The following is a 26,669-nucleotide window of genomic DNA, read 5'->3' as shown; positions in this document are numbered from 1 at the left end:
TGTTGATTGGAAAATTATTTTCTCTAACTGCTTCAGTGGCGGCTCATGCCTTGAAAAAGTGAGGGGGCCAGATCATGGGTGCACTCGCGTCAAACCCCCTGTTTTTTGAAAAATGAAAAATAATTTAAAAAAATATTTTTTTTTAATATTTGAACTTCTTCAGAATGATTATTTGTGTTAAATAAACAAAATTAAATTGAAACATAGGACAAACTCCAAAATACTTATACTACTAAATAAATCATGAAAGATATTAATCTCATGTTTAAAGTCAATGATTGCCGGCAGGGTGGTGCACTCCCCGCCCCAAACTCCCTGACTTTCAAAAATAAAATTTAATCAGATAGGAAAAAACTAAAAAATGCATCATGAAAATTATTAATCTCGCGTTTATATCCAGTACATACGCTTTCCGGCGCTGCAGTACAATTTCCTTGCAGGTAAGGGGCTGCAAGGGAGGCACATTCACCAGCTTTTCACCGCCCCTCATCAGTTTTACTTTTCTAACGGATAAACCGCGGATTAAACGCAGGAAATACGGTACAATCCATTTTTTATTTCAAGCACAAAAGAAAAAAAAGGAAAATAAATAAAGAGTTATAAACTATTGTCTGAAAAAAGTGAGGGGGCCTGGGCTCCCTCACTGGGCTCCCCTCTCCCACGAGCCACCACTGAACTGCTTATATTGTAAGATTAACTTTTACGATTTGAAAAATAAATAAATACCTGTAAAATTATTTCCATTTAATTACATAGCAGTATATAATTACATGAGTTAAATATGAAAAAACACCATAACATCACCAAAGATAGCATAAATTTGCTTCTTTAAAAATTTCTATTTTGAAAAATTAAAAGGAACCCTAATCTTTCCTAAAGTCAACCAAAAATAACATGAAATTTCGTTTTCAGTCGTCAGGTCAGTTTTGGCAAAATACTAACTGAACCCACGACCTTTTGCTCTCCACCTACCCTTACATCACTAGACTTTAAGTGTTTAAGATTTCAGCTTCAGCACATTTTCAGGGAGATCCTCCGACCCCCTTCCTTCTCATATACCACCCAAACAAAGCCTAAAATAGTGCGTTTTATTTGTCAGTTTTGGAAAACTCTTGGAGAACGCCTAAGCTGCTCGCTTTCTCCGCTGCCTGAAGTTCACCATAGATGATTTTAAATTTCCGTTTTCAAAACTCTTGTTTCGGGTTGTTTTTTTGAGTAATCACAATTGCTTATTGCTTTCATTTGACCGTCCTTGATGTTGTGGTTCCTTTTTCAGCTTGAACCAGGGGCCTCTGCAGCACCACCGCCTGTCGGCCTTTGCATGCGCGGCTGACTCCCAGTCATGAGTTATCCGTTTATCCTGTTGTCGGAGGTGTCCATATCCTACACACGCACGCTCACACGCATACAAACACACGACTTCACACACGCCTACAAGGAATACACACAGGTCTACGCACACACACAACTATGCACATGTAACCGCCCAGGAGGAGGGGCAGGCTTGGGGAGACAGGAGCCGTTTCTAGAAACAATAACTCTAAGTAGGGTTCTGTCACAGTTGGTGATTGCGAAAAACATAATTTGAATTCAGAATTCAATTTATTATTATTTTTTTTTTTTTTTTTGAGCAATCACGATTGCTTTTTGCTTTTATTTAACTGTTTTGATGTCCTATGATTTTATTTTCCCACCAGCACCCTCTGCAGCATCACCGTCGACCGGCTCCTCACGATGCTGCTCCTCTAGCGAAAGCCATCTCCAGGTTGTGTCAATATCCTACACTTACACGCATACATGCATGCACGTACAAACACATACACACACATGTACACACATACACAAACACGCATACATACAGACACTTACACATACACACACCTACACACAACTACCCACACACTCATGCCTGCACACAGACACAAATACATATGCCTACACACATACACCCCCCCCCCCCCACAAACACTCATACACACTACTACCCACACACTCATCCCTGCACACAGACACACACACAATCGTGATTGCGAAAAACATAATTTGAATTCCAGATGTCAAAATTCAAATTAATTTTTAATTTTTTTTAATGAGCGCCCTTACCCAGGGGTGCCCACCTAGGGACGCAAACTACGCAATTGAAACTTTTAACGGGGGGGGGAGTTCAAGGGGTGTTTTTCTCTTTTTTGGGGGGGAAGGGGAGGTGCACCCTTGCCCTTAGGATTTGGGAACCCCTGCCTTACCTTTGCATCGCTGATAATAGCCTTAATAATTTTAAATTTTTGGTTTCGATACACTTTGGTTGCGTTCGATGAGCGACCGGTAGCTCACCGGTTAAAATAATGACGTCACCTCTAATGTTTTAGCATTAGTTGACGTCACTAGTTGTCACGTGACAATTAACTGGTGGCTACCAGTTGAGCTCGTCGGACGCAAGCTTTCAGTGAGAGCGCATACCAGAACATTTGCAAAGCTTGTGCAAACTTATTTTTGGCACAAAAGTATTTTTTCATCTTGAAAGATGGTGTTACTAGTACATGAATTATTTTCCTTTGAAACTGAAGAGGAGAGCCCTTGCATATATTACTCGCATCGCCGTTTATGCCCAAAAGTGACAAATATAATGTAATATTATTTTGAGTTCCGGATAGACGCTTCGTAGTAGTTTTGTTAAAATTCGTACCTCGTTTCGTAGCCTTCGTCTGTTGACTTAACGAAATTTATTCGTTTCAGGTTAATTTTTGTAAAATATTTTATCGAAGTTGGTATTGTCGAGTGACAGTTACTAATGGCAGTATTAGACAAATGTTGGACTCCCTTTTTTGTTTATAGTTGGACTTCGGTGAAAATCGGCTGTTACTATGCAGCAATGTACACTTCTGTGAGAAAACTTCCTTATTTATCTCATTTATAATTTATATTTAACAGTTATGGGCAAATTTTTGTTGTGATTTTGAAGAAGGATTTAAAGCTTCTATAATAGCCTATATGGGTGGGGTTATGTCGTCATGATTGATTATTTCATTCAATGAAATCTTCTTGGTTTTAGTATATTCCTATCTTTGTGCTTTCTTATTTTTTTTCTTTCTTTTAGTAACATTCTTTTGCATTTGAAGCTAAAATCAAAATTATTTTATTTTTCATTTCCTTGAATTCTTCAGTTAGTGGGACGGTGCACGTTGGTCCGCTTTTCTGCTTTTCCATTTTTTTAGCTCATCAAAAAATTAAATGAACAGTGATTTGCTTCAATAAGTTATGTTAAACATTTCTCATCAAACCAGATTTTTTTAAACATGCTTTTATTAGCTTCAGCTGTATGTATCTTGTAACTCAAATTTCACCCACTTCCTGCGATCGATCGGATTCTTTTTAAATTTTCCACGCGACCTCAGACCTGATGGCAGCAATATTCTATAATCAAATTAATCTTCCTTGTATCCCAGAGCCCCTGGTCAGGAAAACTGAATTGGGCACAGTAGGCCTTGGCCCTTGCGAGCTGTCGTGCCACAGAGTTTTATTTGGTTTATGCTATTAATTTATTTTTAGTTGTTTGGCCCCAGGCAAGTGTGCCGTAATTAACTAACTGAGTTGGTCAAAGTAAAATAGGAAATATACAAAACATTAGCAGGAATGAAATTTAATACATAATTGATTAAACCAAAATTATGAGAAGTCTTTTTTGAGACAAATTCAATGTGACTGTCCCAGCGTAAGTTATTTCGTAGATTTACCTACCCCCTCCAAAAATAATAATAATTCTCTCAACATGTTGATAAGTTTTTCTAATCAATTTTATTTTAAAGTTATCAATTTTTTAAATTTTCCAATGAAAAACTGAATTTTGTTTTGTCATTTTTAACGAAGAATTTATTAGTTATAAACCATGACATGACTTGCTGCAATATTATTTACATTTATTTTGTAAGGAAACTGCATCTTTAGCCCTAATAAAAACAGATCTGTCATTAAAATAAGACCAGATTTTTGTAGTAGAATTTGGGATGATTTTGGGGTAAAAAAGTCAGAGTCTTGAGTCGAAGATTTAAAATTCCAAGCGTCGGAGTTGATCGTTTTCTGTCTATGTCCCCAATTCTGTCAATATTAGCAGAGTCGTGGTCACACTGTTTTGGGGGCACAGGAGTTGGTATCAAAAGCTCTAAAATTCCCTTAGTATAAGTTGGAGTTAGTCATTTTCCCTCCACTCCTCTGAAATTATTTTTTGATTTTAAAATCCTAAAAAAACATTTCTTGGCTATGTTTGATGAAGTTAGGAGATGTGATGGGGATTAGGACTCTTTCCAGTATAGTCCCAAAATTAAGTCCTAAAAATGCAATCACAGAACATCTTTCAGGATAAGGGCTGGGGTTTAGAGAATCGATCGCAGAAATTATTCGAAATTGAAGTTCAAAAACAGAATTTTAGTTGATTTCAGATATGTTGGTGGGAGGTGTATTCGGGACTCTTTCATTGAAATTATAAGGGATGGAAGTCCCGAAAATTGAAATTAAAGATAATCTTAGGGGATGTTGTGGTATCAGGTACTCTGGTATAAGGGAAGGAGGGGTGCTGCAACCTTATAGGCCTTCTCTTGGATTCTCCACTGCACTCAAGCATTGATACTACTCTAAAATGATGCCTTTTTCCTAGTGTGATGTCACCCAACCGTGTTCCGGGCCCGAGTAAAAGGAGGAAGGCGTGTAACAAAAGGAGCGCGCTCTGTTTGTCATGCTCCCGTGCTAAGCACAAAAGTCGTATCTGCACTTTTTATCGAAATTGAGTTACAGTCACCAGGTGGTTCTTTGTCACATATTTCACCTAAATACAATGTTTTATAGGCATATACCAATAGGAAATATTTTTTTAAAAAAATCTAAAAAAATTACATCTGAATCAAATACATAGAGCTGCATAATTTAAACCGCAATTTCTCATTTTTAACTCAGCTGCAGATACCACTTTTGCGCTTAGCACAGCAGCATGGTGGTTTCACCCCTCATGGTTTTCCTTCCCAATGGAAACGTCTCTGCAAGATAGCCCCCTAAGGAGGCAGATTTACAAGCACTTGATGCTGTGAACATGCAGGTTGAGTAACGAAAAGAAGTTCAGTTAGCAGCATATACTCTGGATTTTTTTTCCTTTTGAAGAGGCGCCCAGGCCCCCTCTTGGACCTGGGCGCCTCAGGTATTTTGCCCCCCCCCCCCCCCCCGTCTCGGCAGCCCTCGCTTCAATAACTAAACAACAATGGGCAAAAGAATATGTTTACTATGTAGTGTGTGCAATAACTTTGTAAACTTGTGGTGTAAAAACTTTTTTTTTCGTAAATTATTACATTAATAACATTATTTTTTCAGCACAAAGATAATCTTTTTTTTTCTGTTTAATCATAGGTGTTTCACATACTATTTATTTGTTATGCGTTATATGTGATGGATGGTGGTAACAGTGATGAATTTTACTCACCATTTTTTGAACTTAACAGATCAGGTTTGTATCATGAACAATTTTCTAACTTTTTGTCAAAATATTAATTTTTGTGAAAATTAACAGCATTTTTATAGGAATTAATGTAGAAGCAAATACTTGGGAACTTCTTTAGTCATTAGTGGTGGGTAGTAACAAGCCACTTTTTTACTCAAAGTGCAAAACGATAATTTTGTGTTATTTGTTGTAGTTTATAGTTTAAATCAATTAATTATGCTTTTATTAAGTTAGTTCATAAAGGTTGTCTCCGGTTTTTGTTGTAAAAGATTATCAATTACTTAACGCCTTTAGACTCTTAAAAATGTTAATTTATTGTTTGAAGTGACAGTTTACTGCTGATTATTTTATTGCTGGTAGCGAACGCTAATTTTGTACTTTTGGAATTCATGAAATGCTTGACAGATGAACAGATGATATTTTGCTTATTTAATTATTGTAAAACCTTCAGTTGAAGTAAAGAAAAGCGATCCTTCCATTATAGCGGCCGATGCAAGTAGTCCCGTTCCCTATTCCATAGATCCAATGTTATTTAAACGTCCATTACAGCATCCAATATGAACAGTTCATTCCAATATAACTTCCAAAATTATGTTCATTTTCCTCCTTTTTTTTTGTTATTTCAGGGACTAACTATTCAAAAACTAATATGTATTTAAACATTTTATGTTTTTAAATTTTGAATATTTCAATTGAAATTTATATTACTGGTAGGTATAGGATGAAAGAGAAAAAAAAGAATGATGAAAACCGCGTACAAAGAATAGACATTATGAATTATATTTTTTGGAAAAAAAGAAAGTGGAAAGCCTCTATAACATCATTTAGAGGTTTTCCACCTCCAGCTCAGTCACTTCCTAAGCCGGGCTGATGAATGCTAATAAGCGCGAAATTGCAGTCCTCGGCTGGAATGACTGAGCTGGTTGTGTATTTCATGCATATTATTATAGTGTAGGGTAGCAATGCTCCACCTAAGACCTGCCAAGTTTTTGTTAGTTGAGCTCAGTGGCGGCGATTCGGGGGGTAACCCCCCTCCTCAATTTATGGTTCATTTTTTCCCCCAGTTTAAGATCAAGAACTAGAAATTATAAAAAAAGCAGAAGTGTCAAAACTTTCAGATCATACATATTTGTTTTACTTTGTAAATCTGTTTATGAAACATTATTTAGCACAAGCAGTAACTTTTACTTTATGTATTTATGGTTTAGATACAGTAAAACCTGTGAAGTTGACAACCTGTCTAAGTTGACCGCCTTTTTCAGGCACGGAATTAGCTTTTATCGTGTAAATCAACCTCTGTAAGTTGACCACCTGTTTAAGTTGACCATTAAAGTAGTGCACCGCAAGTGGTCAACTTATACAGGTTTCACTGTACAGTAAAACCTGTAAAGTTGACCACCTGTCTAAGTTGACCGCTTTTTTCAGGCACGGAATTAGCCCTTATCATATAAATCAACCTTTGTAAGTTGACCACCTGTTTAAGTTGACCATTAAAGTAGTGCACTGCAAGTGGTAAACTTACACAGGTTTCACTGTATTAGAAAATCAATTGTTTAACTAAAGCAAGCCATATTTGTTTAATGAAATTTTTACCAAGTGTTTGACATCTAAAAATACTTTGCGGTAAATAATGTAAGCCTAATTGATGTCTAAGTGTTTCTTTGGGGAAAGTTATTATGTACATAATTCATTAAAATCTTAAGAAAAACGTGAGCTAAGCTGTTAGATTTACATCAATTACCAATCATAAGCTCTAAAAACCAGTCTTAGCCAAATTTTGTACTTTTATTTTTCTCTTTTTTTCCTTTAATTTTTTTTTTTTTTTGCTGCCGCTAAAAATATTTTGACTTTTAGTTGTTGCTGTTATTTTTTTTGCCCCCCCCCCACACTTTTCCTTCCTAATCGCTGCCTCTGGTTGAGCTGTAAAAGCAATTAAAAGATTAGAAAAATACACTAGGGTAAGGTTACTAGTAACAGACAAGGGTCCAGTTACAGGCAGTCACACGTTTGGATTTAAATAATAAGCCTTCTAGGCGGGTAAAGCTAATGTTGCTGTGGCTCATGAATACAGTGCAGAATCTAGTGTTATCAGAGTGAATTTTATGAGCCAGTTGGTATTTACAAGGCAGTGGTGTAAGGTTGTGAACACGAGGTCAGCTGGTGTTTCATGCTCATTTGAATTTAATAAGGCTTTAGTTCTAAAAATAAAGGACTTTTGCACATTTTGAAGAGAAAAAAAATAATTTTGTCTATTAATCATCTTTTCATCATCAAACCTGTTATTGGATATCATCAGATTTTTCGATGTCCGTTACTCAGGGTTGGCAAAAACCCGGGTTTTTTTTAAAAAGCCCATGGACCCAGAGTTTTTTGGGTTTTCTTAAATAAAACCCAAAAAAAAAACCAACTAAAGCTGGGTTTTTTAAAAGAAATGTCGGGTTTTTTGTCTTTTTTTAAGGGAAAATGTGGGTACTTGTAGCATATTGTAGCGTAAGTATATGGACAAAGCACAAAAATTGTCTTGGGGTAAAAAAATCTGGAAAATTCAGAGTTTTCTAAAGAAAAGTATAAAAGAGGATGAAACCCAAGAATGGTGAAGTTTCAGATTTTTTAGTTTCCATGATTATCAACAGTTAAGGCAAAGTTACTTCTCGAGTGATAAAACTATTGTTCGTTTTTAATTACTGCATTTTTTTTTCTTTTTGTATTTTACTTTATTGTATTTCATTTTGTTATGCAAAACTACTGTACAACCGCAAGTAGTTAAAATCCCTTTTTACTGAATTCCAGTTTAATCAAGACATTTCTTTGAATTTTATGTTGTCTGTTTTTCTATTTCTGTGTACAGAGTAAGAAATATTAAACTTTTTCGTAAGATAATGAAAATACTGTACATCTTATTCTGTTTTCTGTCGGACTGTATGTAACACCTGTTAATTTCTTAAAAAATATACCTTGTTTAATCGAGATTTGTGACGTGTTGGTTTGTTGAAAATAATTCACATGAAAGCCTTTTAGCTAGAGTAGTTTCCTCTGCATAGGCGGATTTAGGACCGAGTTCCTGGGGGGGCAGGATTTTTTTTTGGAGCAACATTTTTAATTGCCCTCCCCACCCCTCTCCCATGTTTTTCTCTGTTTTCTGTGATGTATAAGACCATTCTTTACTTTTTTATGTGTCGTTTTCATTACAGTGGGTAATCATGGTGTCCTTTTTGAATTGACCTTAAAAGAGAGGGGGCTGGTATTGAGAGAGTGACGCAGTGCTCCCTTTTAAGTGGGATATAGAATATCTCCAATTTTGGGGGTCCGGGGGAAATTATATAAAATGGATATAAAATTCTGCATCTTGAAGTCTTATAAAGGTTAATTAGAAATAATAGGCATTTTTTTTTTAAGTTTTACGTTTTGAAAGTGCTTTGTGATGCAAGTTAATACTTTAAAAGAAATGGTGCACAGATTTAGAGAATAGGTATCAAGAGAGTAACATACTACCCATTTGAACAATTCTTAATTGCAACACTTGATAAGAAATAAAATTGAAGCACACTTTGCTTTAGGAGTTTCAAAGACTTGTCTAATTATTTTCAAGGTTTGGTTGGTTAGATTGGGTTTTTGTTCAAGAGCCCTAGTAGGCTATACTGCACCAATCCTTTTCAGGGATTTTAGAACCTATCAATAATTTGCACTTTCCAGTCTCTGAAATTGAGTACTAGATTATATACAGTTGTACAGTATTGTTCAAACTTTGTAAGAAACGGCTTTTTTTATCTTCAAGAGAAAAAATAAACTTTAATATCTCATTACAACTTTTTTTAATTATAAGTAGTGCAGAAAACGAAAAGAAATAGGGGTGGTGTATCATTTTCCCCCCGGGCTAAACAGATCAACAATATGCAGTAAAAGTAAGATAAAAGCAATCAATACAAAAGAATTTCCAAAATTCTGCTTTCGGGATTAAATAAATAGCAAGATATGAAGCATGTGAGTCACAAAAATTTATTTCAAGTAATATGTTACAAACGCGAGAACCATGGTTTTTACGTTTTTGATGCAGGATGTAGCAAGTAGCTGAATTTGACACATTTTGGCATTCCTCCCCCTACAATGTTAGAAATTTTAAAATTTAAGGTTTGTAGCCACACGTTTCCAAATATTCAAAGTTTTCAAGTACTTGAAAATGAAATTAGTTTTTCAAGCACTTTCCATTTTTTTAAGGAACGAATCACAATTTTTTGGGAGTTAGGGGCCCACTTCAAAGCAGGGGCCCTAAGCTATAGCTTGTTTATCTTATAGGCAAATCCGGCCCTGCACGTAATTCACTCTTACCTGTAGATTTTTTATAATTTGAATGAATATTCCTCAGTTTTTACAGTTAAAGGATTTTTATAGTTTTACCAATCTGTGTAAGGTTTTTATCAAATTTCAGCAAACTTTTCCAAAACTTTTGATGACTGAATTGCTCAGATTTCAATAATGACAATAACTGTCTCATTTAGACTTAGATGATTATGACTTACCATAAATTTTAAACAGTATTTAGAAAGTAAGGAAAATGGTACTTTCCCTCTAAGTAAAAAGATTCAATTAATCAGAACGTTCAGATAACTGAAATTTATTCAGTCTGCGATAGTATTTACTTTTCTTTCTCAAAAAAAAAAAAAAAAAAGACAAGCCGAAAACTTTCCAAGCGCATGAAGTACATTTCTAACTATTAATTTCATATATACAAATTTTTTCCTTTAAAAAATAAAGAAAACACAGTTATAAAAACATTTCATCAGGTAATAATGCGATCTTACAAGAATTGTGCAAAACTTTCGCGCCGGAAATATATCTCCCTCACTTTTTCTTTTATTCAGATGTTTTCCTTACAATGTATAATTCTGGAAAATCAGAAATTTAGTTTTGATTTAGTTATTTTACGTTCTGTTTGTTTAATGGTTGGACAATTTTTCCAGTTTTTTGTTTCATTGTTACATACATTCATTGAGTATGGTGTTAATTGTTACATTTGATAGTATTTTGCTGTACAAAAACCTTTTAGCTATGTACTTCTTTTCTAATAGCATACATTTCAAATCAGCCAATTTCATTTGAACGTGTGAATCCAGAAGGTTCTTCAAAATCTTTCGTCTGTAACAACCCAAAATATCTAGTTTTTGAAATCACGCAAATTGAAAATAAACATTCTGAAAAGAGAGAAAATAAATCGTAACGAGTAGATCGTTCTGTTAGGGCAAATTGGGGAGGGGAAAGGGAGGGTCCCAAACGTCAATTATTATAAGTGTTGCAGCTGAATGCATAGCTCGTTTAGCCTATATTTTCATTCATATATTGACCAAATGGTTTTCAGTCCAAAATAGTGAATTTAGACCAATTTTCAGTACCCCAGTGACAGCTGTACTATTTGTATTTAATGTTCGTTTTTTTTCTTTTTCTTTTCTCCCTTCAGAAAAGGACATTCGCTATTCTCTTCATTTTCATTGAACTATTCAAAAAAGAAAAAATCATCTTTTTGTTATAAGATTTTGGAAGATAAGTTGTTACTATATAAACTCTCCCCAAAACTGGGGGCATTGCCCCCCTTGCCCCCCCCCCCCTCCATAAATGCACCCATGCTCTTCTGAACTGCTCAAAAACAAAAAAAATGATTTTTTTTAAAAAAATTTTTGGAAGATGTGTTGTAACTACATAAAGTCCTCCAAAACTGGGGGGGCATTGCCCCCCTCTGCCCCCCCATAAATCCGCCCATGTTCCTCTGTACAATCTACAAATATTGAGAAAATCAGACATGACAGGACTTAGTCAAGATAATTTGAGTTATTTAATGACCAGTGAAAAAAAAAAGTTAAATATGTTTACTTAAAATCTTTGAAGTATTTAAATAATGCCATTAAAAGTTAAGAAATGCTATTAAAGTTCAAAATTCATTTTTTATGTCCGTTGTCTGTGGTGAAGAACTAATAAAAAAGAAGTTTAAATTGTGAAAGTATTTAAATTAATTAATCTTTTTAAAAACTTCTCAGAAAATTTAAAAAAACCCAAAAGTGGGCTAAATAATGGGTTTTTTTAAATGGGTTTTTTCAAGAAAACCCATTGGGTCCAATTCGGCCAACCCTTCCGTTACTGGGGGGTCGGACTTTTTTCGAAATTGAGCAAATAAAAGTAGACTGAACTAGTTTAGAGGATCCAGAAGCAGCCAAATGTTAGATGAGATGTTTTTGCATGAATCAAAAACAGTTTAAAAAGTCTAAATACATTAAAAGGCTCAGGAAATTGAGTTAACCTGAGAGCGATGTCTTAAGCATATCTGTGACTGGTGCCGTTACCCTAGTCACAGTAATTTTGTTGAGTTATCAGTTACTTCGTTAATTATGTATATTGATTTACAGGTGCCACTTATGCCGGATCTTTTACCATAGTATTCAGTTTTGTGTTTCTTTTGGCTGCAATTATGTTTGTTTATGGAGTTAAAAGGGTAAGTTGCTTAAACTTTAATTCTTGCTCTTATTGTAATACAGAGAAAATTTAATGATAAAAAAGGAAAATAGGGAATGTGAAAAGAGATAATAAAGTGTCTGAAAAAGTTATTTTAGATTCTTACACATGGTTCCCATGGAACAGGGAAAACCTGGAACTGTCAGGGAATTTTATTTCAATCAAAATAAGTCTTTGAAAAGTCGAAGGAAAATCATTACTTTGGTCAGAAGCCTGGGAGATTCTGGAAACAAACTTGGTTAAACATTGAATTCTTAACACAGGGTGAGGGTTCCCATGAGGCAGTAAGTAGGTTATCGTTTATTCACTGTGTCCAAACCAGAATAAATGTATGTGTACATATTCGCATATGAAGCAAGTACTTGCCTAAAGATATACCATACGAACGGAAAAAAGCTTTTTAAACAATGGATATTAAATTTTTGAGATTAAAGTGCTTTAGTTTGTTTTTGCTTTAAGTTTCAAAGGAAATTGTTATTTATAGATTCATTCAGAAAGCCGCAAATTCAAAAATCAAGTCTGGAATTTCAGGAAATTTCTTCTGGAAAACCTAGGAAAGTCAAGGTAATTTCATTTCTCTAAGTGAGTGGGAACCCTGAGCAATCCAAAGCATGAAACTTTTACATCAAGGAAAGAGCTCCCTGTCAACCCCAAAAACATGTGACATGTTTGTTTTTATGCTATATTTAGCTATAAGTTTTCAAAGATGTGTGTGTGTGTGAAAACTTTATTTCTTGTTACTTGTAGCTGGGAGAAAATTTTTTTTTGCTAACTCCATTGACTATAAGATAAGTTTAGTATCAAAGCCAGCGCAATCCACTGTTTAAAATTTTACTGGAGCAACAAATCTTTCAAGGGTGGGGGGGGGGGGTCTGTTTTTCAAATAAGACCATTTCTTTGACCGCAGTTTTCAACCTGATTGAGCTGGGTCTATTCCAAATCACTTTGTATCCTGATAGTATCCTCCTAAAAGAATCAAATTATAGGATGAAAGACCTTTTGAAAATTCATGAATTGAGCTGGTTTTGATACTAATAGATCAAGAGTCCGTAAGCGCCAGACCTACACTATATGACCAGAAGTATTGTGACACTTTCAAAATGCACATTTTAAAGAATTTCTCGAGAAATAAATGACTAATTGCTTTGCAACTTTTGTCACATAAAAGATATGTTCTAGCTGTCATTTTCCATTGATTCAAGTTATATCACCCATGCTTTTAGGGGACCAGCAACAAATTGAGGAAAACAAAAATGTTTTTTGACTATTTGTTCATCGTAAATAACTGAGAATTAGCTGTAAATTTCAGAAGTTAGGAACCTTACTATGTACAACTTGTTACTTACTTTTGAGATAATATCCTTGGTATTCATGAAGATAAAGCATTTCTTTCAGAGCTATAAGTTTTATTTGAAGGTTTTTGGCTCATAACGTGTAAAGTTTTCCATCAAAGCTTATCAAACTTTCAGAAAACTTGACAGCACACAAGAGAAGCATTATATTAAGATTTTAAATTAAAATGTTGAAAATTTGATTAATATGAACCTTTAAAGCAATTAATTTTTTCTCTGTGCATGCGTTAAAGATAGAAATTTATAACTTTTATAATCTAAATCCCAACTAGATTCTCCAACTAATAATAAATTTCAGTTCAATATCTCAAAAATTCAGAAGATTTTCAGCGTTCTAATGAGCTGAATTTGAATAGCTCTTGAACAGACTACGAATTGTGCGGATCGTTCGCAAATAATCTGTTTTTGTAACGAATCACACTGAGCAATTGCAAGCAAACGTTGCAAACGACCCCTAACAAGTCATCGCCTATACAAGATCTATTCAAATTTGACTCATTATATCTCTGATAACTTTCTGAATTTTTAAGATATTGAACTGGAATTTTATTATGAGTTGGAGAATCTAGTTGGGGTTTGAATTATGAAAGTTATAAATTGCTATCTTTCCCACATCCGCAGAAAAAAATTAATTGCTTTAAATGTCCATATTTTGTCAAATTTTCAATATTTTACTTTTACACTTAAATATTACACTTCTCTTGTGTGCTGTCAAGTTTTCTGAAAGTTTGGTAAGCTTTGATCGAAAACTTTACGTGTTATGAGCCAAAAACCTTCAAATAAAAATCTTATATATTCATGAATATCAGTGATATTTTCTCAAGAGTACGTAAAATGATTGTACATAGTAAGGTAACAAATTTCTGAAATTTACAGCTTATTCTCAGCTATTTACGATGAACGATGATCAAAAAACATTTTTGTTTTCCTCAATTTGTTACTAGTCCCCTAAATGCATGGATGGCATAACTTTTAATGCAAAATGACAGCTAAAACATGATCAGTACATAATAAATTTTGGACTTGCACCTTACTTTAAATCCCTCCTTATTAAGGACATTTTTTTATTGTTCTTGGATGAAACAACAACAAGGCAAGTAAAGAAGCAATTAGACATACATTTATCCTACTGGCATGTGGTATGTACTTTTAAATGTGTCTCTGTGTTGAAGAATAAACGAGTGAATGCATTTGACTGTAGTTTTGAAGATTGATTTGATACGTTTTATCATCCATTACGAAAATCAAGCTTATAAGTTCCATTTAAGTTAAAAAAACTTAATATTTGTTGCTCTAAAAAGGTCCTAAAATTTTATCAAAATTGTGTCCTAAAATTTTTGAAATCACCACTCCGACCCCCCCCCCCCCCCGCTCATATAGGCGCCCATGACCTAGATCCTTACGATTTGTATCTGGGAGGCTGAAAGTTTTCATGTGTTAGTTTCAAAGGCGTGTCTGCACCTCTCTAGAATGTTCTCCAAATCGGAGATGGTTGGAAAGGGGACCACCAAGTCACGTGACATGAAATGAATCTATGATGCATAGTTTTTGCAGCAATTTTACGCACCCTTGCTACCTGTTTCCTGCCAAAGTCAGCGTAACTCAGCTTAACTAATACTGAACCTTTCATACCTGCTGTGATGTGCTTAGGCAAAAAAAATTTGGTTCTTTATACTATGACTTAGGTCTGCCACTCATGGGCTCTTGGACTATAAGGCCTCCTTCACTTGAGTCAACTTAGTTTAATCAACTTTCAAACAGCCGGTTATCAGGATGCATAACCAGGTAGAAAAGTGGAGGGATCACCCTGCATCCTTCATGCCACAGTAAACTCTTCAGGTACACCAGGAACATGTGTTGCTACCACTCTCATCCGGATGAGTTCAATCAACTTTATAGATGATTCAACTCATCGGGACTTTGCCAAGCATTCGCTCTATACATAAGTAAACTAGTTGAATCAACTCGGTTCAGTTTTAACAGCTCTGTGAAGCAACTGTTTGGATAAATTCGACTTATGAGAAGAAAAGTTGATTCCACTAAGTTGCCTCGTGTGAACTCGATAAATGCCAGTCAACTAATTAACAAGAAACGTTTCTGAAAAGATAATTCAACTAAGTTGCCTCTTGTGAACTACACGATAAATGCCAGTCAACTAATTGACAGGAAGTTTTTTTGTAAAGTTGATTCAACTAAGTTGCCTCATGTGAACTCAACGATAAATGCCAGTCAACTAACTGACAGGAAACTTTTTCGAAAAGTTGATTCAACTAAGTTGCCTCTTGTGAACTCAACAATAAATGCCAGTCAACTAATTGACAGGAAGCTTTTTTGAAAAGTTGATTCAATTAACTTCCTCGTGTGAACTTAACAATAAATGCCAGTCAACTAACTGATAGGAAAATTTTTTTCAAAGTTGATTCAACTAACTGCCTTGTGTGTAAGATCCCTAAAATACCTGACATATGCTGCTTTCACTCTAATGCAGTTTACTTGAAATACTTTTATTTAAAAAAATTAAAATGTCGCAAGTGCTCAAAACACATTATTCAAACTAGAGATATACAGCTAAGGTTTTTTCAAAAATTAAAAATACTCCTTTTCATATTTTTTGTAGTTTAGAGAAATGAAATTCGTTTTGGAGGAATGGAATACTTGGAAACAGTAGAAACCTTAATTGCAATCATTCCATACAAACTATCTTTCTGATAAGGTAGTGAAAGATAATTAGGAAAGAAGAGATATGTATTACATATTTTGACTCTTAACATTTAGAACAATTTGGGTTTTTAACCTTAAAACAGAACCTATCATTCAAATGTAATATTTAATATTTTAATTGTTTTTGTCCCCCTCCACAATGGAAAATTTTTATTCAAAATGCAAAGCCTGAAAATACGCTTGACTAAGAATTATTACATTCATCATTGCATTAAATATTTATTTTCTTTGCATCATTTTAAATCATACATAGAAGTGACCTGATGTGTATGCTTTTTTTGCTACTGATTTGAAATGGTTTTTATGCTTGTGTGTCTTTGGGTAATTATGATTATACTTATGTTACTATTAAGTATTTTATCAAAATGTTTTAATTTTGTTTAATGTATTAACTTTCAGATTTTTAATTCAAATTTTTTAATGTGTATAAATTCCTGCTTCTTGATTTATAGGAAAACAGATGCATGTTTTTCCCATGGTTTATTGGAATGTCATTGGAAATTTTGCTGATGTTTGGCATAAGTATTTGGTTTCTTTTCCGCTATTATCACAACGTAAGTATTGTATATTAATGCACTCGTAAAATAATCTTTGCAAAAAAAAAAAAAATCTTTTGAAATTTTTACATTGATTAAACATAGTGTTGCCTCAGAGCAACAGTAGGATATCTCACTGTTATTCCTGGGATAAGATGTCTCACTTGCTCTGAGCTGACGATATAGAGCAGTAAAAGCAATAATATTTCACACATTAAAATACCCATTTCAAACTAACAGAGAAAAGTTTTGTATTTGTTTAAAAGTGAAAAAAAAAAAAGCAAATATTCTTCAGTATTAAGTCTAGTTCCCAGTTTCTGCTACATACACAATAATGTACTTCTTTTGTGTTGTCCAGGGATACCTACCTGGGCGGGAGGGGGGGCTTGAGGGGTATTTCAAACTTTTTTGGGGGTTCACAGCAATATTTAATGGGGTGCATCCTTGTTCTTTGGGGGGGCACCCCTGGTATTGTTTAACTTCCATTAGAACTGCTTGCTCTGTTTTAAATAAAAGCTGCAAACTTAACTTGATTCAACAATACCATTATCGTTCGTAACATAAATTGGGGGAATTTAGTGAACTTAATCAAGGAAAATTCAGAGAAATTTTTTTCACAGTTCCTGTTGCCACCCTATAGGAAAACAACGACAAAACTTTGCATCCCCAGTTGAGTATAATGCGACTCTGGTTAGTTGAACTGTGACCTTCACAATGTTTACCTATGGTTTGGAAAATAGGAATGAGTGATTGGCTCTGAGTTTAGTCGTGTTACTTTTGTAATACCGTATATACTCGCATATAAGTTGACCCCCTTACTTTTAAGAGGAAAATCGGGATAAAACCCGCATATAAGTGGAGTTTCTTTTTCTGAAAAAATAGGGAGTGTTCAAAATTGCTCTAAAAAGTGAAAAATATTTTTATTCTTTAAACACCATCGATAGTACTTTTGAACATTGTTTTTGAAGTTGCTGCAAAAAAAAAAAAGTAAAAGAACCACGTTTTGTTCATATTTTTTTCAGAAAATCATCCAAAGTTAGGAACGAAACATTTATATTGTTACTCAAATATGCTGTCATCAATGCATAATGTATGTGTTAGTGAAGAAACTGGACCTAGTCAAATTTATAGTTGCAGTTGAGTTATTGCTGTGAACGATTTTAGCTATTGTTTTTGCGCCAACTTCAAGAATTATGTTTAAAAGTATTATAGATGGTGTTTAAAGAATAAAATTATTTTTCACTTTTTAGAGTAATTTTGAAGTCAATTTTTTTTTTAATCAAAATTTTTCTTATTTCATTCTTTTTTGTGTAATTGTATTTCAGAAATAGTAAGAAGTTACCATCACGAAACTTCACCTTATTTTTTCATAAAAATGCTCTATACTAAAAAAAAGGCCATAAACACGCCTTAAACTTTAAGTGATAGGCTCTAAAAATTTATCTTTATTCCTCTCTGGAATTCATTTGTGTGTTAATTTAATTATAACCATTTAAATATTACGTTTTCCCAAACTAATTTACATTTAACAGCATCCAAGTTGCTTGTGATGCAATCCTGTACCTCCTTACTTAGACCCCAACCATCTGTTATTGGCATAGATGATAATGATAAAAATACTACTATAGTTGAAGCAAACCTAACCTGGTAGTATTGTGAAGGCAAAGCAGATCTTAATCACTGTATTACCTCACGTCCAGGTTAGATTTACCCCTCCTGGTAGGGCAATGACACTGAAGAAACTTAATGCTTGCTTCAGAAAAGCCTTCATTCAAAATTATCATTACAATTACTATTAATGTTACTGTTGTATGGAACCAAACTTTTGTAACAATGGGTTTTATATTTAATCATTTAATAGGGAAATTGCATGAAATTTACTGTTTTTTTTTGCCCATAACTTTTTTTCTAAAGACCAAATATGGTCAAACAAAGTAATGAGACCTAAGTTGAGCCATCCCTTATCCATTGAAAAAAGAATCGTCAAAATCGGTTCACTAGGTGGGACGCTGTGAGTGAACAAAAAAAAAAAAAATGCATACGGTATGAAGTGATAACCGCCTCCTTTTGAAGTCTGAAAAAAGGAGGAAAATGAAATATAATGAACATTTCTATGTTTAAAAAATGTTAGATTCTTATTCTTTTGCACAAATAGGACTTTTCATTCTGCAATCGTGATTTTTGTAAAGAGTTAAATTTTGCTGTTATAATTTTTGTCATTTATTGCTTTTATTTTAATTTAATATCTTTAAAATTTTATGCTGTTGCCATTTTACATTATATTTAAAAAAGGAGCATTGATTAGTGACTGTTGGGAAAATTTGCGAATGCTGCGATTAACGCACTTTTTGCATTGTCGACCGCTTACTGTAAACATTTAGTCTTTATTTCACAGCCAGACCATGTAAAATTATAGCATAATGTGTAAGTATTTACTCCTTTAGCATCTGCCAAAAAGAATTCGACTAAAATCAGGAAAATATTCCCGTTTTTGAGTGTTTTTTTTCTAAGAATTGGTCAATTAAAATTTTTCGAAATTCTGCCCCGTGTATAAGTTGAACCCCTAACTTGAGACCTCATTTTTGTTCTAAATTTCTTTATTTATATGCGAATATATACAGTAGTTTTGCTAAAGTATTCGAACTCAATTCCGTGGCAATAACACTTCCCTTTTTCACTGCACTCCCCTAAAAAAGATAAACATTGCCAAGGTCATAGCTAAATTCAGGGGTGCCCATACCACTAAGAACAAGGGCGCACCCCCTAAATATCTCAAAGACCCCCCCCTGCACCAAATGAGAAAAATACCCCTCAAAACAGGGGCGGCATTTCACCATTTCATTTGGGGGAGTTGAGTTTCTTAAATATGTATAACCCCAAAGCGAAACCAAACACACATTAGCTAACAAGAAGTTGTCATAAAATCGGTTTAGTATGAATAAAATTAGTATTTAGAAACAATTAAAATTTTGATTCATGGACTAAAAAGTTATCATATAAAACATCTCGCTACTAAAGTTTTTTATACCTTTTGGAAAAGTTATAATGCATGATTTTTGGAATTCGGAAAAGCAGGGAATCGTGTTACTAATCTATCAGTGCCCAATGTCGTGCTGTTTTGCCAGTTCAGCTAAATGGAAACGGTATTTTTTTCCCCCCTTTGTGCTTCGAAAATATTTCTCTGACCTCCTGAGACATAAAAAAATCTTTCTCTACTAGCTGAGCTGATTGTAATAGTTAAAAAATAATTGAAGTAACACAAAGTTATGTATGAAAACACTTTTTATATCTTGCTCTTCAAAATCACCCAGGCTACTTCAAAACTGTGAGGAGCTTAAACTTTTCATCATTGAATAATCTAGTCATGTCGGCGCTTTCAGCATCAATGACATATTATTCTGCCTCCAGCTCTGTTATTCACTATTCCAGACTGATGAGTCCATAACGAGGATGAAACTGCAGTCTCTGGATGTGAAAACCATTCTGTCGGTATATTGCTTGTAATTTTTCTTACCTCATGCTAAAAATTTTACTCACAGTTGAAACATTTTATTTTTCGTTTTCAAAATCTAATCCAAATAACCATAGTCCCAGCCAATCATGCAGAAAAATAATTATCATCAAATCTTGTGTTAATTTCATTCAAAACGGAATCTATTATTTTATACAAAATATTCAAAAATCAATATTTGACTTAACATCATCATGTGGATTTTTGTCACTTTTTTTTTTTTTTTTTTTTTTTGTGTATATGTCTCTTTAAAATTGGCTCGGGGGAAGAATTTTTTTGAAAAATTTCACGATTGATTGAAATATACATTTATCAAAAATCTATTTTCAGTTTCAATTGTAGATTGAACTGTGGTTTGAATAGTCGAGTAGCGGATTGAAGATATAGATTTTGATAGAGTAAAGCATTTTTCAAAAAACTTTTCCCGATGCAAACAAATTGGATAAAAATTCAAACAAAGTCATACATGCTAAAAAGCAGGAGCTTTTTCTCCATTGAAAGAATCGTTTTGCAATAATTCTTCCAGTTGTCAAGTCACCGTTTTGAAGTTATAGAGAAATGTTTTTATTGTTTTAACTCTTGAAGATTATCTTGTGTCACTCCTTGATTGCATAATTATAGAGCCCCATAAAAGGTATTTGGTTGATATGTCTTTTTTTTTATTCAATAATCACATGCATTTTTAAGAAGTTTCTATGAAAACATTATAATGCATTGAGCAGCTGAAACATGTTTCTAGCAGAAAAAAGCAATGAACACTCATTAAATAAATATACACTTAAAAAATGATCGTAAAAGTAAAATATCAAGGAATTTTCTAGTGAAAACCATGCAGCCACACCACGTTGCACGGATCTCTCCTATTGGACATACCATCGTTACACTGGGCACATAAGTATGAAATATTTAGCCTATATGAGGAAATCTCTTTTTTAGTTAAAATTAACTATGGTTCTCTATCAGTTTTCTATGTTCTGAAAAGGCAGGAAAATACTTCATGAATTTCTAAGTCGTCATTCAAATAACGAAAAACACTTTTTCTAGTTTGAGAATGTGTCGAGTTTCATCAAATAGTTGCTGAGACCAGCGAGATTTCCTTTAATGAACATTGATTTCCGACTTACATAAATTGAATTCACCCATTTTCTATCATTCTGCTCAAAAAATTTGGGGGTGCAACCGCCTCCTCTTGACCCCCCTATTTGCCGCCCCTGCCTCAAAACAACACCCCTAAAAATTTCAATGGCGCAGTCTGCGCCATAACACCACCAAGTACTATGGTGCAGTCGGAGTTTTTCGGGTTATGCTTGTGTTTTTTAAAAGTCATTTCAGGCAAGCTAATTGTTTTCACAGGCTTTAAAATATTGTAAGGAAGTGAAAAAATGCCAGAATTTCTGCATTATTCTTTACTGAAATTAATGTGTTTTACATTTAATTTTGAATTTAAATTTGCTTGTAATATTTAGATCTATTTAAATTACTTGTAGCATTTGATTTGTAGCTATATATTATTTAATTTATTGTTTCAGCCCTACTCATTTCTGGCTTCCTTCACTCTTTGGTGCATCGATGGATTACATGTTAGTATTCAGAATACCTCAGTTTTTTTTTTTTTCTTTTTATCACTGACAATCAAAGATTTCCATTTTAACCTTTTCGTATTGTATTTTTCAAAACTTATGAAACTGATTCTACTGATTATTTAACACTTTTGCTTCCAATCTTGTGCCAAGGCGTGATGCTAAATGGTTATTTGTTTTCTTTTTTTTAAATAGAAATTATACCCTTTATCAACCCTCTCGGCAAAGGTGCAATTTATTGATAGTAAATGTATTAAAACTTCCTCGGGAAACTCTTCTCTACATAGTATAAAATGAAGTCTCCAAAAAGCGTCTGTGTTTGAACTCGCAAAACTCGAGAATTACCCAGATGATTTTGCTGAAATTTTCACAGTTTGTTCCTTTAAGTCCTGAGAAGGTTTGCAGACCCGTTCGAAAACAATTGGAGTATCTAATTAAAAAAAAGGTAATTGTAAGGAGGGAGGGGGGAATCTGGCATGCTTTAAGGAAAAAAGAAATTTTTTGAGTTTTAATCTTAACCTGATAGTTAGTGCATTTCTTGAACAGCTGAAAAATTTGTCCATTGTAAAAATTATTTTTGGAATGACTAAACGTAGCTAAAAAATCCTCAGATATTTAATTTTTAATGAAAACATATAACTTATTTATGCAAAGTTTCTGTAATTGCATGTGCTTTATTGAAGTTGTAGTTTTCTGTATAATTCAACTTTAGGTGTTTCAAAGTAGCTTTCTAAAAGGTCGGATTAAAAACTAGTGAGTCTGAGGCTCTGGAGCACTTTAGGGACCTTTCTACCAGGCATTTAAGAAAATCGAAAGTTTTTTTTTTTTTTTTTTTTTTTTTTTGCATATTGTCTCAATTAAAAGTTAGAATCTTGTTTCTTTGAGAAAAAAATATTGAGAATAAATCAGTGAATGAAGTAGAACAATACATGTTTTGTGGAACAAAAAAAAAAAAATAATAATAATAATAAATAAATAAATAATAATTAGAAACACTAGTGGGGAAACAAATTAACATAGTTGTATTTCACTCAAAAAATTTCATTAGAAAAATTAAAAGTCATGAATATCTTTTATAATATACTAACTTTTCTCATGGCATAGCCAGTTTAAACATGACAAATTTTGCACACATTTGAAGTGCATAAAATGTTTTGGCAGCACCAGCAAAGGGTTTAAGAGGTTATAGTTGGGGGGGGGGGATTTAGAACTAAATGCTTCAACGCTATGAAGTAACTAATTCAAAATTTCTAAAAATGTGATCTAGGTTTATAAACCTGTTTTACTCTCTTTAATCAGGCTCTGGATATTATTTTACGTCCTCAAGAGTTGTATCTTATTTTTTTTTTTTTTAAGAAAAGAAACTATTTAAAAATTTATAAATGCTTCTTTTTTAGGTGTACTGCATGTTGTGTGGCATTTCTCACTATCAAGTTCTGAAAGAATTGCAAGAACCTCGCTTTATTATTTTACATCCTTAATCAAAATCATCAGTTTGTGCAATTTCATTAATAATAGCAGCCTGGTGACTAAGGTGGTAGAGGTAGTGAATTGTGAAAATCATGGTGCAGTTTTTGAAAGGTTCTATGTATTGATATTTATAACATTGGATGTTTCCAGTTTTTAAATTTGATAAAAACTATAATGTAATTTTTTTTAAAGATAGTTCTATAATGTTAGATATGTTCTTTAGAGTACTTATAAAAATATGCCTGTGACTTTATGTGCTATTTATTAATCAATGCTGAAAAAGTATTTTTTAAAGTGTATAAAGCTTGATTATTTAATTTTAGAATATACAGAAAGAAATGAAATGAAAATTCTATAAAATACATCTTACTTACACAAGTTAATTAGTTTTAAGTTAATTGCATCTGAAAAGAAAAAAAAGTAAAATATGTAAAATGGCACAGCAGTAAAAGAGTATTTTGAAGTTCCTATTCCAAACACTTTTTTTAATAACATTTTTATAGCCTCTGCATTAAATTCCATATTATCTATGTGGATCTTCAAAACAAGTGTAGAATTGCTTTTTCATTATAAAACAGGGTTTGCACGCTCCTTCAAAACTCCTCCAATACTCCTTCATTAAAAAAAAAAATTTTGAAGGGCCCTTCATACTCCTTCATTTTGGTTTTAACTCCTTCAAACCTCCTTCTTTTTTAGTTCAAGACTACATAACCTTCCTCTATGACGGTAATTTAAATACTTCAATCGACAACTTAACTTAGTCACAAGGGCGGTTGTTTAAGAGTGATTTTAATGTAGTAATTTCGTATATTCATTTTGTTTTTATAAAGATGTAATATATAAATTGATCAGAGAAATCATAGAAGTTGAATGTGAAAATATTATTGGTTGACTAAGACATTTCATAAGTGAAGTAAAACATGCTTAAATGGTGCTTTGTTATTTTTTCAAGTTTTATGATTATTGTTTTTCCCTCTACCACCCTCTCAGCAGCAGAAGTCAAGTTATCTAATTATTATTTAAATATTTAAAAATATATAAGTAGATGTACTATATTAAATGATTGTGTCAAGTGATGTCATGCCTTGAGGGGGAGATGGGTTCATGAAATTGACAAGGGAAAGAGAGAGGGTGACAAAGTAACAGTTATTGTAACAATATTTTCATTAAAAATATGACTTGTGACAGGAGGAGTTAGGTGAAGTATGACACTTTGTGACAAAAGAGTAAGGTGGTCAAATATGTTTAAAAAAAAGTTCAACATCATTTAATGGCAGCCCATTAGTACTCCTTCAAAATCTCAATTAACTCCTTCAAAACTCCTTCATTTTATTTATGACATTAAATACGAACCCTGTAAAAGAAAAACATGAATTGATTTCATTATTCCCAAAATTTATTTTGCTTAGAATTTTTTTTAATGATGAACTAAAATTTATGGACTTTTCTTTGGGTCTTTTGTTAAAAAATTTTTAGATTGTTCACTATTACTTTACTCTTTGTGTGCCTATTTACAACTTATTCAAAATAAATGAAATGATAGGATCCATATAATAACCAGATTTTTATCTAGAGTAGCCTTTGTATGCAGTGATGTTGATTAATATTGGTTTTTCAAATTTTTTTAGCCGCTCCCAACTAATTTTCTTGCAGTGCTTTTTTTTTATTCTTGCACAGAAATGAGCTATGAAAATAAACATTTAGAAAAAAAAGAAACAGAACTATGTAGCTATGACCACCAAAGATTACAAGCCACAATTCACTCTTTATGAGAATTAGTACAAATGCGTCTATGTACAAATTGTATAAGAGTGATCAGGAAGTGAGCCTTCCCCCTGTCCCCTCCCTCTTTATCTTCAGCATTATGTTAGCTATGGTCGAATGTTTGTTATACAAAATTATCTTGAAGTGTTAAGAGTCCTAAACATTGGCAGAACTCCATGCATATTCTAACACAGCTGAATTTTACTAAGTGTATGTGCAGATGTTTTGCAGCAAAACATCCCAGCAGAACTCTGAAAAACATCTGCTTTTTACTTCTTTTTACAAAAAAGGAAGTATTGTATTCGTGAAAAAGTTTTTACTCAAAAATCGGCCTTAATTTCCATTTTTCTCGCCCCTGAATGAATATTGATTTTTTTCAACCCGACCACACTTAGATACATGCCTAAGAACGTATAGACACCCGAAGAATCCATTTTGATGATCCCCCAGTTAATTACATCGAGTTTTCGATGTGCGTATGTATCTCGCATAACTCAAAAACGGTATGTCCTAGAAAGTTGAAATTTGGTACATAGACTCCTAGTGGGGTCTAGTTGTGCACTTTCCCTTTTGGTTGCATTCGAATGTTCCTAGGGGGGTCTTTTGCCCCTTTTTGGAGGGAAATCATTGTTAATTTTGGATGTAAACTCAAGTGGTGTTATAATGTGTGGTATACTTGACGATATATCGCCAGTCTTTTGATCGCCAAGTTTTGTCACCAACTTGGCGACAAATTTGCTGTTTTTTTTTTTTAATTTGGTTTCAATTTGGCCACTGTTGGTGATATTTAGAGAGTAAACTATTGAATCACATTAAAATTACCAATATTGGGAAAATGACATTAAATTGGAGTAAAAGGAAGTCATGTGGTGCACACATCAGCTCGTTTCAGGGGCGTAGCTAAGGGGGGGTTTTGGGGACAAACCCCCCCCCCCCCCCCGAAAAGTTAGTCTCAAAAAAAAAGAGAAAAAGAAGAGAGAAGAGAAAGAAAAAAAAAAGAAGAAAAGGAAAAAATTCCAAGCGATTATACATATATATATATAAGAAGTAACCCCTCTGAAAGTCGGGTCTAGCTACGCCACTGGCTCGTTTCAACTGTGTTGAGTCATGGATGGTGTTCATACCAATGTTTATGACTGGTAAGACTTCAAGGCAACTGTATATAACAAATATTTCAACTGTAACAAACATAATGCTGAAAATAAAGTGAGGTGCTCTCACTTCTGGACCACACTGTACATCTCGAAGCCAAAGCTGTCTGAGAACATAGAAAAGTGTCTTAAACCCCATCGGCCCAGTGTTCACCAAAAAAGGACACCAATTTAAAAATTTCTAAACATATTTTTTCCTCATTAAAACCACAAAAAATGTTGCCGAGGTAGTATTTTATTCTCCATAACTATCTTAGATGGCCAGAGCCCGATTACCGCAGGGGCACGTGAGGCACAGGCCCCTTCTCTTAGATTTCAGGGGGCCAGAAATCCCCTTAATTTATCATAGTAATTCAAAATAAATGATAATTTCACTCAAAAATATAGAGTACAATGATATCATTGATATTTTTTGCAAATGCCAAGACAAGGAAAAAAATCTCTTATTTGTTGATAAAATTTCTCCTTAAAAATTTGTTATCTTTTGCCAAAACCCACTCCCAGTTTAGTCTGTATTTACTATTAAAAGTTGTGTCATAGATAATTTTTGTGTTTACTGTTTACAGTTACGGGCAAATTTTAACCACATCTTATACAATTATAATAT

At 33.4% G+C, this 26,669-nt stretch overlaps 1 protein-coding gene across 1 annotated transcript; it reads left to right on the top strand.

Moving 5' to 3' along the window:
• The first annotated feature begins 2,658 nt into the window (after positions 1–2,658).
• Positions 2,659–25,850, top strand: LOC129229608 (uncharacterized). The gene is made up of 6 exons (XM_054863948.1): positions 2,659–2,881; positions 5,389–5,485; positions 11,872–11,957; positions 16,503–16,604; positions 21,627–21,677; positions 23,075–25,850. The coding sequence occupies exons 1-6, from the start codon at positions 2,789–2,791 to the stop codon at positions 23,156–23,158; spliced, it is 513 nt and encodes a 170-aa protein (XP_054719923.1). The 5' UTR covers positions 2,659–2,788; the 3' UTR covers positions 23,159–25,850.
• The last annotated feature ends 819 nt before the right edge of the window (positions 25,851–26,669 follow it).

Source organism: Uloborus diversus, chromosome 9 (assembly GCF_026930045.1).
Source record: "Uloborus diversus isolate 005 chromosome 9, Udiv.v.3.1, whole genome shotgun sequence".
NCBI lineage: Eukaryota > Metazoa > Arthropoda > Arachnida > Araneae > Uloboridae > Uloborus > Uloborus diversus.
This window is presented reverse-complemented; position numbering and strand designations above follow the sequence as displayed.

Excerpts from the sequence above, each read along its gene's own strand:
- LOC129229608 (XM_054863948.1), top strand. The coding sequence starts at position 2,789 with ATGGCAGTATTAGACAAATGTTGGACTCCCTTTTTTGTTTATAGTTGG. Across the intron at positions 5,486-11,871 it reads TTTTGAACTTAACAGATCAG|GTGCCACTTATGCCGGATCT; the intron begins GTTTGTATCATG and ends ATTGATTTACAG. Across the intron at positions 21,678-23,074 it reads GGTGCATCGATGGATTACAT|GTGTACTGCATGTTGTGTGG; the intron begins GTTAGTATTCAG and ends CTTCTTTTTTAG.